Source organism: Maniola hyperantus, chromosome 12, assembly GCF_902806685.2.
Source record: "Maniola hyperantus chromosome 12, iAphHyp1.2, whole genome shotgun sequence".
Taxonomy (NCBI): domain Eukaryota; kingdom Metazoa; phylum Arthropoda; class Insecta; order Lepidoptera; family Nymphalidae; genus Maniola; species Maniola hyperantus.
The window spans coordinates 11,989,589-12,007,356 of record NC_048547.1 but is presented as its reverse complement, the minus strand read 5'-3'; the positions used below and the strand labels follow the sequence as shown (position 1 = coordinate 12,007,356).

The window sequence follows — 17,768 nt, the reverse complement described above, 5'->3', positions numbered from 1 at the left end:
TATGTCTTCTTTCTTTCTTCTCCCTGGGCCTGTCTGTTGTGCGTGTTGTTGTTTTGTCATGCCCTTGTAGGGGTGACAAATGTTGAAAACCTAATCATCAAAAATGTACGAAATATCAATGAAAACTCGGGATAAATTATAAAAAACACAAAGGCAACACTTTCCTTATTCAATAGAGATTTATAATAGAACGAACTAATTCAATTTGTGTGATAATATATTTCGACCTGTGACTAATATTTCAAAGACGTCCATTATTTTAATAACAACTGTAAACACGTTCCAGTAACCTCTAATAGGTCGTTGCTCCAGATTTATTAATACAAAATCTCTACTTTTAATTGAGAAATCTAAAGTTCTGCAGAAAAGTGTTTTATAATCGTCATTGGGCGTGCACAACATGACATGTGCGTGATATTATAAAAGTATTTTTAACAGGTTTTTTTCCATTATCAATGTGAAAATGACATGTTTATTCGTTACTTTGTTAGTTTGTTCTTTAATTCAGGAGCAGCAGATCAACGTATTTTTTGCATGAAATCATAATGGTATAGAATAAAGACTTTGAGAAAGATACTTTTACGTCAAAAAATTAAAGAACTCTCACGGGATTTTAAAACTCTAAGTCCGCGTTGTGCAAAGGGTTATATTGCAAGCAGTACGATACGTTTTTTTTACTTTAGGTACTGAGGAAAATAGTACATTACTATCCTGACCGGAAATAAAACAACTTACGGCCGAGTAATATTGGAAGGAGGAAGCCAAAACTTCCGAAGTGATTTTAAAAGGACGAGTGCTAGCCACTCCCTGTGTGTCCTTCTAAACTAAACCAGGCTGTTCTTTACTATTTCGGCCGAGACTCTCTAAATCAACTTAATCAATTTCTAAGAGACGTATGCCCAGCAGTGGAGGTCTATCGGTTGACGGTGGTGATGTTGATGATGTACGAAGTGAAGCATTCAAATGCGACATCAAGCTTTAGAAAAATAACTAAATAACTCATCGCTGATGCTCAAAGCAATCGTGTCTGCTTTGACCCTAAGAACGCCTTTAGCTACATAAATACTGAAGTTTTCTATTTCTATTCTAAGTAAATAGTAGATAGGTATTTATAGCTTGATCGCGTTAAAGGAAGTGTGATCGTCGTCACGTGTCATTGACCTCCGAGTCAGTTGGCTGTCAAATTAGTGTTATTTTGAAATCTGTGACTTGTGTTTTGAGTGTGGACTGCGGCTTTTCATTAGAGGAAATGGAACGTATGTCCTGAAAAACATTCCAACCCAGAAACAAAATCAAGACAAAATTGAGATATTATTATATAAACAAAGCGATTATAGCTGGGCTATAATCTAATTATAATGGGCTATAGATTATGTATTATATTACGATAAAATGAGATGTCGCATAGATACGAGTAGTATATATTTTGATTAGGCAGATAAGTATTTATACGCTGATTTTTTTTTTGCTGTGACATAATAATATTATTAGATCACATATATATAACACAATGAAAGATTATCTAAATGATCAAACAGCGTGGGTTTGACCTGCAGGTCGTTCCAGCAACGCGCAGGACTGCAAATATTTTTTTTATACATGGCATAATATTGTATTTCAAATCTTTGAAAAGAGCAACCGCCGAGTTTCTTGCTGGTTCTTCTCGGTAGGAAAGGTATTCCGAATCAGGGGTAGATTCATCTGATGATTCAAAAATACTTGTAAAAGTTTAATTGAATAAAAATATTTTTTATTTTATTTAAGTAGTTATTCTGGTCCCATAATTTTGGTGCTTCTTTGAGAGCACACTTAACTAGGTACCGATCTATAATGAATCCCTTTAAATCTATAATCCTGTATTAACCAATGCAAACCTTAGTAAGAATATGTAACGGATCTTCTACACCACTGTCGGTATGTAGACGTGGTGGATATTTTGCCAAGAGGATTAACCGTAGAGTTAATCTACTCTGATCTGATTAGTTAATTATCTTAATTACTATAACACGGGACGTTGGGTTTCTCGTGGCCCTGCTTGTTTGGTTTCAGTATTATATTATTTGGACAGCTTGTGACTTTGTCCTTGCTTTATAAATGCGACAGAGTGTTGGTTTGTTGTTGTTTTTAGGGTTCCGTACCTCAAAAGGAAAAACGGAACCCTTATAGGATCACTTTGTTGTCTGTCTGTCTGTCAAAAAACCTACAGGGTCTTCCCGTTGACCTAGAATCATGAAATTTGGCAGGTAGGTAGATCTTATAGCTGACATTTGGGGAAAAATCTGAAAACCGTGAATTTAAAGTTAGATCACACAAAAAAATTAAATTGTGGTCATGAACTAATAATTAGTATTTTCAACTTTCGAAGTGAGTGACTATATCAAGTGGGGTATCATATGAAAGGTCTTCACCTGTACATTCTAAAACAGATTTTTATTTATTTTTATGCATCATACTTTTTGAATTATCGTGCAAAATGTCGAAAAAATACGACTGTAGTACGGAACCCTCATTGCGCGAGCCTGACTCGCACTTGGCCGGTTTTTTTAATTAATAGACTTGCGCTTGGCTGCAATCAGACCTGGTGGCAAGTGATGATGCAGCCTAAGACGGAGCGCGATTGCCTAGAAGATGCCTATTCACTCTTGACTTGAAAGTACCCATTTTATAATTGGAGGGGAAAACTGATGCTGGAAGGTGTTCCAAATCTTAGTGGTTCGAATCAGAAATGAGGAGGCAAATCGCTACGTACGTATCCGTGCAGGTATAAATCCATCAATCGGCTCGACGTGATTTTTGCACGGGTATAATTAACGACGGAGAGTAACATAGGTTTCTTATCCCGAAAAATCAAAGAGTTCCCACGTGATTTTTAAAAACACATGTTGGATTTAATACCTAATCGTCCAGGTATGTATAGTGTATACCTACATACCTGGACGAAGCGCCGGGATAACCAACTCAGTTATAGGATGTGATGTGTGACACAATTTAAGAAATAAACGTTTTTCTTTCTTTTCCTTGTCTCTTTAAATAATGAACCGGAATATAATTACGCAGTGATGCAACTTGTAACAATGACAAGCATAACTGTGACGTCATCGCCTCATACTCGAGCAAAAATGAAAAACGATCGCGAGCAGAAATAGCACCGGCGACACCACAGCGCCAATGTCGAGGTGATTGTTCAGTGCATTGTCTGTTTAGACTTCAGAGCTTGGAAGTACTTATAGTCAAACTAGTAGAATAAAGCTGTGATAGCTTGTAGCCAAGTGGTTAAGACGTCCGCCTCCTAATCGGTCGTCGGGGGTTCGATCCCGGGCACGCACTTGTAACTTTTCGAAGTTATGTGCGTTTTTAAGTAATTAAATATCACTTGCTTTAACGGTGAAATGTTTTTGTCCGTCTGTCTGTCTGTATCTTGACCTCGCATCACGCCGAAACCACTGATCTGATTCAAATGAAACTCGGTATGGACATAGCCCTTATACTGATGTAACATCATATTAACTTTTTATCCTGAAATTCAGCCTGGTTTCTGTGGTGGAGGTGATGAAAGTTAAAACTGCTACACCGCGGTGTATAGCAAAATGCTTGATTTTCAACCGTCATTATAGTGGAGTCATCCAATCATCATCCAATAAAGTAATTGACAAAGTATGGTAGAACATCCTGAACTCATCGTGAAAACTCCTGTATCATTGAACATAAAGAGTTAAAATTTGAGGATTTAGTATTTGGTTTTGCAAAGATGAATGATTTGCCAATAAAGTAATGGATAAAGTATGATGGAGCATCCTGAACCGCCTTCTCATCATAAAACTCCTGCATTATTGAAAATAACGGGTTAAAATTTGGGGATTTGGTAGTTTGTCTAGCAAGGATGAAAAAAAATTCAGTAGTGAGAATAATGAGGATCTTCGGAACACTATAGAAGACACTTAGCGTAGGTAATGGTAATGAATAAACTCGCAATTGGACAGTAGTAGATTGTCTCACAAGTGAAGTGAAGGGGGTTTTTATTTAACCCCCGAACGAAATCCAGAGTGAAGCGAAGGATTCTAGAGTAGAATCCTGTGTAGCGTGTGCGTGTGTCGCGGCCCGTGGGCGGGCGGCCCAAGACTTTACATTTTTAAATCCGGACTACAAAATATGAAGCCCTGCCCGGACGCTCACCGGACGCCCTCTTAACTAAGACAAATCCGGGGAAACCCGGACGGATGGCAACCCTAGGCCCATACACCGTCAAGTACGCCACGGCCGCTTCAAGTTCGCTGCAAACTTGACGGGTAAACTTGATCCTTGGTTTTGGGTGGAAGTTGGTTTGTATGGGCAGCACCAGCTAGGATAGAAAGCTCTGGCTATCAATGACTTTGTGTGACATTGAAAAAAAAAAGTTCACCGAGTCAAAGAACCTATTAACATATTTAGAGAGTGTTGAGCTGATGTTTAGTTGATGACATGAATCACTCGGTATTTAGTATTTATTCAGGGTTTATGACTTGTACAAAGTACTATACCTATCTACATAATATATCTACTCGAAGGACTTTGTAAGCTTTATGTAGAGTTGCTCTACGTGATCAAATCATCAATGAGGTGATTCGTCGGAGAACCAGAGCAACCGATATAGCTCAAAGGCTTAGATTAATTATTAATATTATTAATTAATAGGCACTTCGTTAAAATCGGATTAAAGTTTAGCGGATGGGCCGTAAAAGGTAACAGACAATCAGATACACCTACATACACACACTTTTAATAAAATAATATTAAATGCAAGTGTAAAGTGTAAGGTAAGGATAAGTCCCGCAAATTACTATTGCGCTGGAACCATGTCTCATTAACATCGAAATGATTACATTTTGACCCTATATTTAAGTAAAAACTATCAGCTCGAAACTTCAGTCTAGTACTGACGTCACTAAAATGGCGGCCACGTGCATTAGCAATTTGCGGGACTTATACAGAGTTAGCTTACATTAGGCTACTTTTTATCCTGGAAAATTAATGCGTTCCCACCGGATTTTTAAAAACCTAAATCCACGCGGACGTATAGTCGCGGGCATCATCTAGTTTCTAAATAAAGTGTATTTTATCGGTATCCCTTTAATTGGGTATTTTCCTACTTTTGAATTTGATAAGTATTATTACTTTATTATAAACTAGGAATAAAAATAATGACGTACGCTGAAAAAAATATTAAAATCCAACAAAGATTTACAAAGTTACAGGCATTTTAATTTTGGAGTGGGAGGGTCTTCTATCCCTTTCTCGCAAAACGAAAATTTGTCTGAAACCGCACGAAGCTACTATGGCATTAGTAACTGTAAGGTGTGACGTCAAAATGCGCTATCTCTGTCTAATCAGAAATAATTAAATGATATAACTTTTTTATTATTTGATCGATTTAATTAGTTTTTTCAGTTTATGTCATTATTTTTATCCTAGTTTATAGTAAAGTAATAAAAAAGTTGGAGTCAAATACCCAATTATATTTATGATATACACCAGAAGGTTTCGAGCTACAGCAGTAAGGTTAATTACATGCATTACTCTAGAAATATATCACAACTTCCGTCGGACAAAAATGCCAGGCATCTCATCTCGCCCACGATGTCCCTAATAACATTATGATTTGTGGTTATTTTAGAATACATGAACTTTCCGAACCACTGCTTTTCAAAGTAAGGAACCTTTCGAACGATTTCAGAATAAACATTATAACAATAAACAAACAAAATGACGTCATTTCGATGTTAATGAGACATATAGCAATTCGCAGGACTCTTACTAAATTTTATCAAAATCTGTTAAACTGTTGGGCCGTGAAAAGCTAACAGACATACAGACACACTTTCGCATTTATAATATTAGGTAGTGTGGATACAGAAAATTTTGGAAATTCTGGTTTTATTCCTTGTCTACGAACCATTTTAAATTTTTTTATCCCGGAAAATCAAAGAGTTCCCACGATATTTCTAATTCCATCAGCAAGTTACCAATAGATACTTGTGTTACATTCGTATTATCACAATAAGGTATATAGTTAAGTACAATGCGTCCTCGCTGATGAATAAGACAGAATCATCGATATACATGGACGGAAGATACTAAACACGAAAGTAAAAGAAATAGCGCACGCGCTACTAAAATTATTGTGACCCCACCAAAGAGGAGTAGAGAACGGGGACAACCGACAACGGGATTGATTTTCAATCATTTTATTCAAATACCGTTGTTCCCATTATAACAGGACAGACAACTGGGACAACGGGATAAGTTTTTAATAAGTAATTTTATTCAAATCCCGCTTTGACTAGGTACACCAAAATAATGTGGCCTGTGTTTTGGGTTCGTACTGATGATCAAACGAGTTAGGACCATATAAGGACATGGCGGGCGCAGTCTATTCCGCGAATAAGCATTTAGCTGCACAACAACTGGCGGGAAGGATGCCAAATGTGCGAATTCGCCTAATTGACGAGCGTTACAAACCGTCTGATCGCACTCCAGCCGGCTATTAGCTCGGGGATAAAACACTCGCCAGATTTATACCTATTATTATTCGCTTTTATTACATTGTTGTTTGTATGGGAATATGAAGGGATATTGTTTAGAATGCCGGTCTCTCTTTGTGTTGTGATTTTCAGTGATTTGCACTCTCTCTCCAGTCGGTCCGTCATGACTGAGAATCTTGGCAAAAAAACCATGTCTGTTGTATGGGAGCCCCCTTAAATATAAATTTTATTCTGTTTTTAATAGTTATAGTGGCAACAGAAATGAGCCTCAATAGCTCAACCGGTATAGGAGTGGACTGAAAACCGGAAGGTCGACGGTTCAAATCCCGCCCGTTGAACTATTGTCGTGCCTACTCCTAGCACGGGCCTGACGCTTAGTTGGAGAGGAAAGGGGAATATTAGTCATTTAATATGACTAATATTCTTTTAAAAAAAAAAAAAAAATACATCATCAGTGAAAATTTCAACTGTCTAACTAAGTATCACGAGATACACTCTGGTAACCACAGACATTTTGGAGGGGCAGCGGAGTCTTAGTTATAGGGTCCCGTTTTACCCTTTGAGTACGGAATCCTAAAAACTAAATCCACGCCATCGAAGTTACGGAAATCAGTAAGTCTGTATTAAAGCAGTCAATAAAGGATAGTTCAGAAACGCGGACTATAATCGTAGGTATTGTTTCGAAATACTATTTATTAGCGTCGTCATAAATTCAGTTTGACCCAATTGGAATCGTGATTTTACGATTGTGACGGATTTCCGATTCCAAATAAACTCGGGAAACACTTGCTGGGTTTATATCGATGTTTTCTTACCAACGAAAACCGGTAGGTACACTACATTAGAAGTAAATTAAAGCAAGCTATTTTTATTTTTATTTTTTTAATAGAGATAGCGAGCAAACGAGCAGGCGGGTCACCTGATGTTAAGTGATTACCGCCGCCCATGAACATTTGCAGCACCAGAGGAACCGCCAATGCGTTGCCGGCCTTTTAGAAATTTGTTGGTCCGCCCCTTGAATAACCCCATGTTGTAATCTAGTGGGAACACCGCCGATGGGAGTAGGTTCCACAGTTTGCATGTGCGTGGAAAGAAGGATGTGGCACAACGGACGGTCGAAGTGCACCAGACACCCAGGTGGTGAGGGTGAAATTCCTTCGCGGTGGCGCGAGGTGCGGTTGTAGAAAAATGAGGGTGGAATAAGGTCTAAAAGCTCTTCAGAGCACTCCCCATTATAAAGGCGATAGCTTTCCAACGAGCCGGTTAGTCTTTGACGCGATTTTTGGACTATACTGATTACTGATAGTAAGCTGTGGTAGCCTAGTGGTTAGGACGTCCGCCTTCTAATCGAAGGTCGGGGGTTCGATCCCGGCCACTCACCTCTAACTTTTCGGAGTGTTTTATTCCCTTTTTTTTCCCCGAAGGGGGTAATTCCATCGAATTACCCCCTTCGGGGTTGAATTTTCAAAACTCCTTTCTAGGGGATGTCTAATATGCATGCCTCCCCCTCCAGTAGTTTGAGCTGTGCGTTGATAGATCAGTCAGTGTGCACTTGTGCAGTCAATCACCTTTTCCTTTTTAACCGACTTCCAAAAAGGAGGTGGTTCTCAATTTGGCCTGTTTTTTAAAATGTATGTACACCGATTTTTTCGGGGTTTCTGGACCGATTTGCATTTTTTTTTGTAGAGATATTTTAGAAGATCAAGAGAACATAAAAAAAAATATTATGTGTTTGGTATCCTTGAGCTCAATGCAGCTTTCAGAACGCGATGCAATTTTAAAAAAGCAAATTGGCGTGCGTTCGATATTCAAATTGTCGATCATGTCAAGTGTAGACGCGGCGATCGACGATCGGTCCGCGTCAGCTCGCGGAAGCGAAACGTTTCGCCCCAACGCGAAAATGGAACACAGCGGATATAATTAAATGTGGTCGGACAAGTCGTTGGCGAGGAATAACGCGCGAATTCGGTCAGCTATGGTACGAAATTGATGTTTTACAGCTGGTTATGGTCAATGACCTTAAGTCAATCGACTTTAGACTAAAGCTGAGATCCATAGAGCGCACTTTGACTTTGCTTGACTTAAGAATTAAGATTGAGTTAAAACGAGACAGATTTATGTGAGAGATATAGCTTAGTCTCGTTTTAACTCTGTCTTAAGTCTAAGCTAAGTCAGAGTGCGCTCTATAGATCTCAGATTAAGAGTGGATGAGAAATTCGCACCTAAGCTTTGCAGATTTTAAGCCTAGGTTTAAAATTATTTGTCACGGTTGAAAATTATTGTGACTCGTGGCTACGCAGGCTTAGTTTCATTCACAGACGCGTAGCTAGTAATACGTACGTAACGGATGGGCCGTGAAAGGCTAGCAGACAGACAGACACACTTTCGCATTTATAAATATCATATTAGTTTGGATAATATAGATAGTTCAATGAAGCAAAAATAAACATATCTATGCCCATATTTGGTAAGCCTCTACAATATGCATCGTGAGAAGAATCATGGTTACACATCAATACAAACAACGCCGCTCTAGATGGTTCGCACATTTATCGAAAATAGGTCACAGACAAATTCCACACAGTACCGTATGTACCACATACGATACAAAACCCGGTTTTCACTTTTTGGCAGACTTTTTAAAATACGCTGTACCTATTACCTATGCCCGCGACTTCATCCTCGTTGATTTAGTTTATTTTATTTTAAATCCTGTGGATAAAAAAACCGGCCAAGTGCGAGTCAGGCTCGCGCACCGAGGGTTCAAATCAAAAACTATTATGCATAAAAATAAATAAAAATCTGTTTTAGAATGATACCTACCCCTTCTTGGTATAGTAATTTCACTTTATAAGTTGAAAATACTAATTATTTGTTCAAAACACTTTAATTTTTTTGTAATGTGACCACATATTCACTGTTTTCAGATTTCCCCCTGTATTAATGTCTGCTATAAGACCTTCCTACCTGCCAAATTTCATGATTCTACGTCAACGGGAAGTACCTTGTCGGTTTCTTGACAAACAAACAGACGGACCGACAACAAAGTGGTCCTATAAGGGTTCCGTTTTTCCTTTTGAGGTACGGAACCCTAAAAAATAGAAAACCTAGACCTTCCAGACTGAATCTTGTACTAAGACTGAGACTAAGTCTTGTATCATTTGGTTAGTTTAATTCTAGTTTGATGGCAGTTACAGAAACATGACGTTCAGGAAGTAGCGGCCTTGCATCCAGTTAAAATTATTCGTCATGTTTTTATCATTGAAAATGTTGGCTACGATCACATACAGGGTGTAACCAGAACGCTAGTAAAATCTTAGCGTTATTGTTATAGGTACTACCTAAACACAATCACAATACCAATAACCATTTGCCCCATTTTGTAGTTTTAATGATTTAGTATTTTTCAAACCCGCAATGTATACTCGGATCAAAAACTCGGATCAATGCCCCGAGTTTTGCACGCTCACGTGGCATTGACTCCCATTTTTTAACCGACTTCAAAAAAAGGAGGAGGTTCTCAATTCGTCGGAATCTTTTTTTTTTTTTTTTTATTTTTTTTTTTTTTTTATGTATGTTCCCCGATTACTCAAAAACGCCTGGACCGATTTTGAAAATTCTTTTTTTGTTTGAAAGGGTATACTTCAAAGTTGGTCCCATTTCAATTTGGTGAAGATCTGATGAACATCTTCGAAGATAGATACTGGAACTCCTCAACGGATAAGAGTAAATTGCTCGCGATCAGTGTAATAGCTTAGTAAACAGTAGATTTTAACCAGTCATAGCATAATTCCATGGGGCCACTAAAAATTGTGAAATAAAAAATTTTTACAAAAAAAATAAAAACCGACTTCGTTACATAAACACTAAAAATTGAAAAATAATTTAATTTATTACCGAATATAATTATGTATACAAGAGTTAATATAGTTCCATAATAATATTTTTTGGGGTCGGTGCCAATGAGGTGCCATTGTGGAGTCCCATAAAAATATGAAGTCTAGACGATTCGCGCAGCTAAAGCTAATTGGCACCGGCACCAAAAAATATTATTATGGAACTATATTAACTCTTGTATACATAATTATATTCGGTAATAAATTAAATTATTTTTCAATTTTTAGTGTTTATGTAACGAAGTCGGTTTTTATTTTTTTTGTAAAAATTTTTTATTTCACAATTTTTAGTGGCCCCATGGAATTATGCTATGACTGGTTAAAAGTCTACTGTTTACTAAGCTATTACACTGATCGCGAGCAATTTACTCTTATCCGTTGAGGAGTTCCAGTATCTATCTTCGAAGATGTTCATCAGATCTTCACCAAATTGAAATGGGACCAACTTTGAAGTATACCCTTTCAAACAAAAAAAGAATTTTCAAAATCGGTCTAGGCGTTTTCGAGTAATCGGGGAACATACATAAAAAAAAAAAAAAAAAAAAAAAAAAAAAAAATTCCGACGACTTGAGAACCTCCTCCTTTTTTTGAAGTCGGTTAAAAAATAGTCACTGGAGTTTTTTATTCATATAAAGTGTAAAGTGTAGTTTGTTTATATTTTCATCAGAATAGTATTAGAAATCACGTCATGCATTGCCAGACACCCTTAACATTTCAAAGTTTTTAACCTGTTATCTCCCAAAGCCATCATAATCCAAACTTTATAATCGCTGATCGTTCTTCCCTGTGTCGGGAACAAAACGTAGAGAAACTTGCAGCTTTTATAAACAAAACGAAGGTCTGGCCCTCGCTGGCTCTCTCTACTACTTACGTATCAACTAGATGATGCCCGCGACTTCATTCGCGTGGGTTTAGATTTTTGGAAATCCTGTTGGAACTGTTTGATTTTCTGGGGTCAAAAGTAGCCCTTGTCCTTCCACGGGATGCAAGCTATCTCTGTACCAAATTTCATCGAAATTGATTTAACGGATGGGCCGTGAAAAGCTAGCAGACAGACAATCAGACAGACAGTTCAGATAGCCAGACAGACACACCTTCGCATTTATACTATTAGTATGGATATGGATTGTGTGTGGCAATGGACCGCGCGACGACGGAACGCACTTGCGACTCGGAGTGCATTGCACGATTAATCCCTAAGATTGAACGTTGACTGACCTGAAATACAACGGCAATGTAACCACTTTTCTGTATGTACCTATCTGTTCTGCTCCGTCTTCGTTCGAGTGAAAGTTTTCAAAATCGATGACGGGGTGGAATTTGAAAAATCCTAAAACAAATCGCTATTTTCTACCAAAATTCTATTGATAGATCAGTCAATCAGACAGAACAATTCTTTTTATTTTCAAAAAGAAGATAGATTATACAATAGCATCTTTTATCTTCTATATATAAAAGGAAAAGTTGACTGTGAAATTTGGCAAGCAGGTAGCTATTTATGACGTTGGCATCCGCTAAGAAAGGATTTTTCAAAATTCAGCCCCTAGAGCGGTAAAATGGATTTGAAATTTGTGTAATCCACGCGGACGAAGTCGCGGGAATAAGCTAGTTCTTAATAATTTTAATGGAAAAGCGAATCATACGCTTTTAAAGAATTGAATGGTTTGTTTGTTTTATTATAATTTTTCCGCTTTGGATGAAAACAAATACAATCAAGGTCGAATCTTATTTTAGTTTTAACCTACCCATATAATATTAGGAAAGAGTTAGGGAATTCTCGCCTCGGGAATGTGAATGTCATTGAAGGGGTCACACTATCAAGGAGGGGTGTATAATATCTAGGATCGCAGTCAATATTTCCTCAATATAGGATTGCTATGAGCGTATCGCGTAATAGATCTTTGGTTGCACTTTAGTCTACAATGGTTTGGTTGAGGTTGTAGTAAAGTAAATAATCGTCAAAGCTTACAATAAAGTGTGATGCTTATAACCTACGAAATATTGAAACTTAAAAAGGATTTAAAAAGGTGTTAAGAAAATAGATCTTCCTCTTGATGTCTTTCTTCACCGTTAAAGCAGGTGATATTTTATTGGTCTTCGCAAAATCCATACTAATATTATAAATGCGAACGCGTGTCTGTCCGTCTGTCTGCTAGCTTTTCACGGCCCAACAGTTTAACCGATTTCGATGAAATTTGGTACAGAGTTAGCTTTCATCCCGGGGAAGGACAGAGGATAAATTTTATTCCGGAAAATGAATGAGTTCCCACGGGATTTTTATTAACCTCAATTCACGCGGGCATCAGCTAGTAGGGATATATTAGGGTTCCGTAGCCGAATGGCAAAAAACGAAACCCTTATTTGTCTTGTTATTTCTACCAATGGTACATTATTCGAAACAGAACGAGTATCAACCCTCATCTACATCTACACTAATATTATAAAGAGGAAAACTTTGTTTGTTTGTTTGTTTGTTTGTACTGAATAGGCTCAAAAACTACTGGACCGATTTTAAAAATTCTTTCACCATTCGAAAGCTACATTATCCACGAGTAACATAGGCTATATTTTATTTTGGAAAAAATAGGGTTCCGTAAGATATTTGGGTTTTTCGGACACAAGGTGTAAAAAATCAACCAGAAAAGTTACTTATTTTGCGTACGCTGCCTAAACTATAAAAGATAGAACCATAAAATGTTCTAATTAATTGTAGATCTTATAAATATCTACAAAAAAGTCCACGACACACTATACCCATCTATGTCGAGTGAGGCACAGCAACCATTTTTTTATTTAATAATCTTGAATTTTTTTTGGACTACATTTAAACGCGTTTATTTTACTCATGCTATTAATCCTTATCAAAATAAATGATTTCATCACTAAGAACAGTTTATGGAGATAATATTTGGTCTTTGAATGATTAAAATTGGACGTTTGGTTTTGAAGTTATGGCGAAATTAAAATATTACGATTTCTGCTGCACGGCCCGTTGTATTATATAAAGAGGTAATGTCGTTAAGTTTGTTTGTAGGGGGTAATCTTTAGTTTATTATATAAAGAGGTAATGTCGTTAAGTTTGTTTGTAGGGGGTAATCTTTAGAACTACTGAACCGATTTTAAAAATTCTTTCACCAGTAGAAAGCTACATTATTCCTGAGTGACATAGGCTATACGGGATCTTTAAAAACCTAAATCTACGCGGGCGAAGCCGCGGGGATCAGCTAGTATTATATAAAGAGGTAATGTCGTTAAGTTTGTTTGTAGGGGGTAATCTTTAGAACTACTGAACCGATTTTAAAAATTCTTTCACCAGTAGAAAGCTACATTATTCCTGAGTGACATAGGCTATACGGGATCTTTAAAAACCTAAATCTACGCGGGCGAAGCCGCGGGGATCAGCTAGTAATGAATAAAGGCTCACTTAGTAGAAAGAGAAATCAATGATCTGAATGATGAACTGAATAGAGTTCTATAGGTAGGTACACAGAAATCAGTACCCTTATTATAAATACGAAAGTATGTTTGTTTGTTGGTTTGTTGGTTTATTGGTTTATTGGTTTGTTGGTTTTTTGGTTTGTCCTTCAATCACGTCGCAACGGTGCAACGGATTGACGTGATTTTTTGCATGGGTATAGATAAAGACTTGCAGAGTGACATAGGCTACTTTTTATCCCGGAAAATAAAAGAGTTCCCACGGGATTTTTAAAAAACCTAATTCCACGCAGACGAAGTCGCGGGCATCAGCTAGTAATATTATAAAGCGCAGCTGATGACTATCTCAATGTTTCTATAGAACAAATGTGTTAGTCTAAGATAAAAGAAGTTGTTGTTTGAATTGACTTAGGAATAATAATCATGGCACATTAAGAAGAAAAATCTATCAATTCAGTATAACTATGATTGTTAGTTTTATAATTAGTGTTGACTCGATTTTAATAACTTTTTCATCAGATTCAGACAGATCTGCTGCGTAACGCACACGTTGGCAAGTGTTTGCCAAGTAAACAAACTAATGATTTGGCACCACCCTAAGATTTTCCACTTCGAGATAAAATGTAGGTAATTATTCGTGTACTTCGTGTTTTAAGCCTCATTTATATCGTGAGAGTTGTATTCCTTTTATCGTATCCAATAATCTACAGATGATTAGCGTGTCTACGTTTACAATCAAAGAAAAATAAAATCTCAACTGTTGTAGCTATTTATTAATAAACGAATTCCGAATTATCTACTGCTTTTCCTTGGTTATTGTTTAGTTTTTTAAACAAGAGTACCTACCTAAAATTACGGTCAAACTTTAGTATTCTACACTACAAACAACGTTTATTTTATATATGATCCAAATTTTGCCGAAAAGTCACCGGTAACTTTTCTATGTCTACGCTCGTTAATTATACTTTTCAGAACATCGTAATTCAATTTAACAAAATCTGTTTTGTCGTGTAGGTACCTATACAGTGGAATGTAGAGTCAACTCTCTTTATGTATATGAGGCTTAAGTACGAGCTTCATATAGAACCGGCCAAAGCTCTAGAAACAAATCACTGGAGCAGAATGCATTACGCGATTACCGAACCTATCAAGAGTTCGCCTTGAAGACTGTTTGACTCTCATCAATATATTTGCTGTGGTTACTTTGATTCGCAGAGACCTGAACACAAGTGCCACGGACGCACACATTAATGTTCGTATTCGTATTGTGAATAAACATCGTAATGTAGCAGATAAACTAGGATGTGAGCCAAGACGAAAATATGCCACGGCGCGTTTTTCCATTGGATTTTGCGCTTTGGAAACGGACAGTAGTCCCCTGACGCCCATTGTTAGTTTGCTCATGGTATGCGATAACGCGATAAACGGTTTCACTAAAATCCTTACACGTGTAAACTGGAGATGCAGCGTTATCTAATCCTAATGTCATCTCCCAGAAATATCTGTAGTTTTTTATGACTGAGACGGCTGCTCGTTCAAAAGAAACGACGCTGCCTGTTGCCTTGTTGCATAACTAAGAACGTTGCTTTGTTTTATTGGTTGAGCTTTTCTTACTCTTTAGTTTAAAAAAATGTGTGGTGTACCTAATTTTGCGTTGGTTGAGTTGTTTTCTGTTTGTCCTGCAAGGTCGCACGTGGTGATTCCATATCACGAGATAGGTCGATGCACACGCGTCAAGGTGGGTACGGAAATTTTCATTCAACCGCCAGTTCTATTTACATCGCCACAAATTACTAGTGGCGCATCGCACTTCCTCCATTGACGTACGGAACCTTCGCGGGTTTGTGAAGTTTATTGGAAACAGCATTTACCGTTATAGCTACATTGAGCGGAACTAGCCGGTTTGTCATAGCTCATAAGCTGAGCGGTATGATCCGTAGTTCTCTAGATTTGAGTTGGTGTCTTTGTTGGGTTGTGGTTATCGCGGTGTTTACGTTCGGTGTTCACTGTCAGACGTGTTATCTGTTATGTGAGCAGGTGTGTGGACGGCGCGTGCGCGGTCTATTTGTGTCGTCGGTTACATAAAACAGTCCTCACCTCCTCTATCTTGAGGCTCTTGCGGACCACCTTGCGGGTGACCGCGCTCTCGTAAGTTTCCTCGATAGTCTCCGCCATGGTTGCAATTCGCGAGGTGCGCGGGCGTCGCGCGCGGCAGTTTCGGCGGTACTGAGGAGTGTGCGGTTATTTTTAGTTTTCGGCAGCCGGTTGGCGTGGAGCGGTCGGATCGCCCGAATACACTGTTCTCGGGATTTGGGGTTGATGGAACTCGGGACACAGGCGTATTTCTCACAGAGTCAAGAGTCGATGCATGGCGCGGGTCATCAACATTCAACAGGCGCACAGGCTAATACAAGGCAGGAACTCCTCAACTAAGGCAGATTCGAGATGACTACATCGAATCGAGTTGGTGTCGAGGCAGCATCGAGGTAGTGCGGCGTCGAGACGGCTTTGAAGCTAAGATGGGGAACAGAGAATTCCTCGAGCCCATTGCCATTAGTTGTTTTGTTTTGGACGATGATAATATGTTACACGACTCACGAGTGAAACAGCATGATCACCCCTAGATTTTTAACCTATTATGGGTCTGGCCCGCGCCCTACGATCATGCTTTGTCTCCGTCTCGACTCTGGCTCTATCTCGATTTTAAAGTGTTAATGTGCCTTATTTTCATGGCTCTACAGTCTATAGTCTACACATTGGGCATTGCGCTGTGAAGAGCTGTAAAATTGGGGTAAAAAGCATATTCAACAACAGCTACCTACCCAGTTTATCAATTGTTTTCCATTATCGTTATTACAACTGCATTAAATCTGATGAGACACTCTTTGTGTTGTCTGAAACGTTTTGTTTACACAAAATAAACAAAATGTTTCAGCGTGACCTAAGTTATTGAACTCTCATTCATTCTCATTTTCATTCAGGGCCTCTTTTGTTTCAGTGACGGAATTTAGAGTCATTATTATAAACTTCACATGTATTTTTTATTACCTACGCTATTCTTATACAACAACAACACAACAACAAGTTGGTGTCTAACACTGGAATGATGGAATGACATGTCATATTATTAAACCTCTATGCAATGCATTATGGTTGTGTATGACACAACATGTCGTCTGAACCGTTTTCTAAAGAAGACCCAAGGAAGCCCCTATCTTGGTTCTATGACTTCCAGTGTAAGATTTGTAAGTATAATATAACGCCTAAAATTTAACTCCTCATGCGCCTCCTCCTCCTCACTTCAACTTTTTGTGTCAAATTCCATGTCAAAATTAGATTTTAGACCGTATTTTAAAGGTGAACCATACTTTTGACATGACAGTTGACCCATAGAGTTGAAATGGCGCGTGAGGAGTCATTTTGTACGGACTATATAGGCGAATACCATTTAGCTACACTGATGTACAATGCCCTAAATCTCGATGTTCATTGTACGGTCATTGTTGACCTGTATATTTGTATCCTTCGTCACTCAGTTTGACTGCATTTTACTTTGATTTAAGTACTCTATTGTGCACGGCATAGAGTTCATTCAACTTTGTATTACCAGAATTAGGGTTGCCAGGACCTAGGCACAATTCAGGGGTGGTGCATTCATGCATTCCTAGGAGACGCGGAATGCTAGGGGTGCTAACTGCAAGTTTTAGTATAGACGAAAATGGAGAACGGTACGTGGTATTTAAGCTAAGTGAGAAGCAGTACCGACATTCTGTCCTCATCATCACCCTTGTTGCAGTTTCTCTTAGATTAGATTAGATAAGCATAACCACGGGGTTCCAGCCAGGTAAACTGTGTGCTTGGGTGCTGCTGGTCCCTTTTGGATGCGTCCGAGGGGAAGAGCAGTATGCGCCCCGGTAAC

The 17,768-nt window shown here is 38.2% G+C and overlaps 1 protein-coding gene across 1 annotated transcript in view; it reads right to left on the bottom strand.

Moving 5' to 3' along the window:
- The window catches only part of tmod (tropomodulin), an 84,898-nt gene extending 68,772 nt beyond the window's left edge, over positions 1-16,126 (bottom strand). The window contains exon 1 of the mRNA XM_034973702.2: positions 15,947-16,126. Coding sequence (XP_034829593.1) covers positions 15,947-16,024 — 78 coding nt within the window. The 5' untranslated portion in view covers positions 16,025-16,126. The remainder of the gene's footprint in view (positions 1-15,946) is intronic.
- Positions 16,127-17,768: the final 1,642 nt, after the last annotated feature.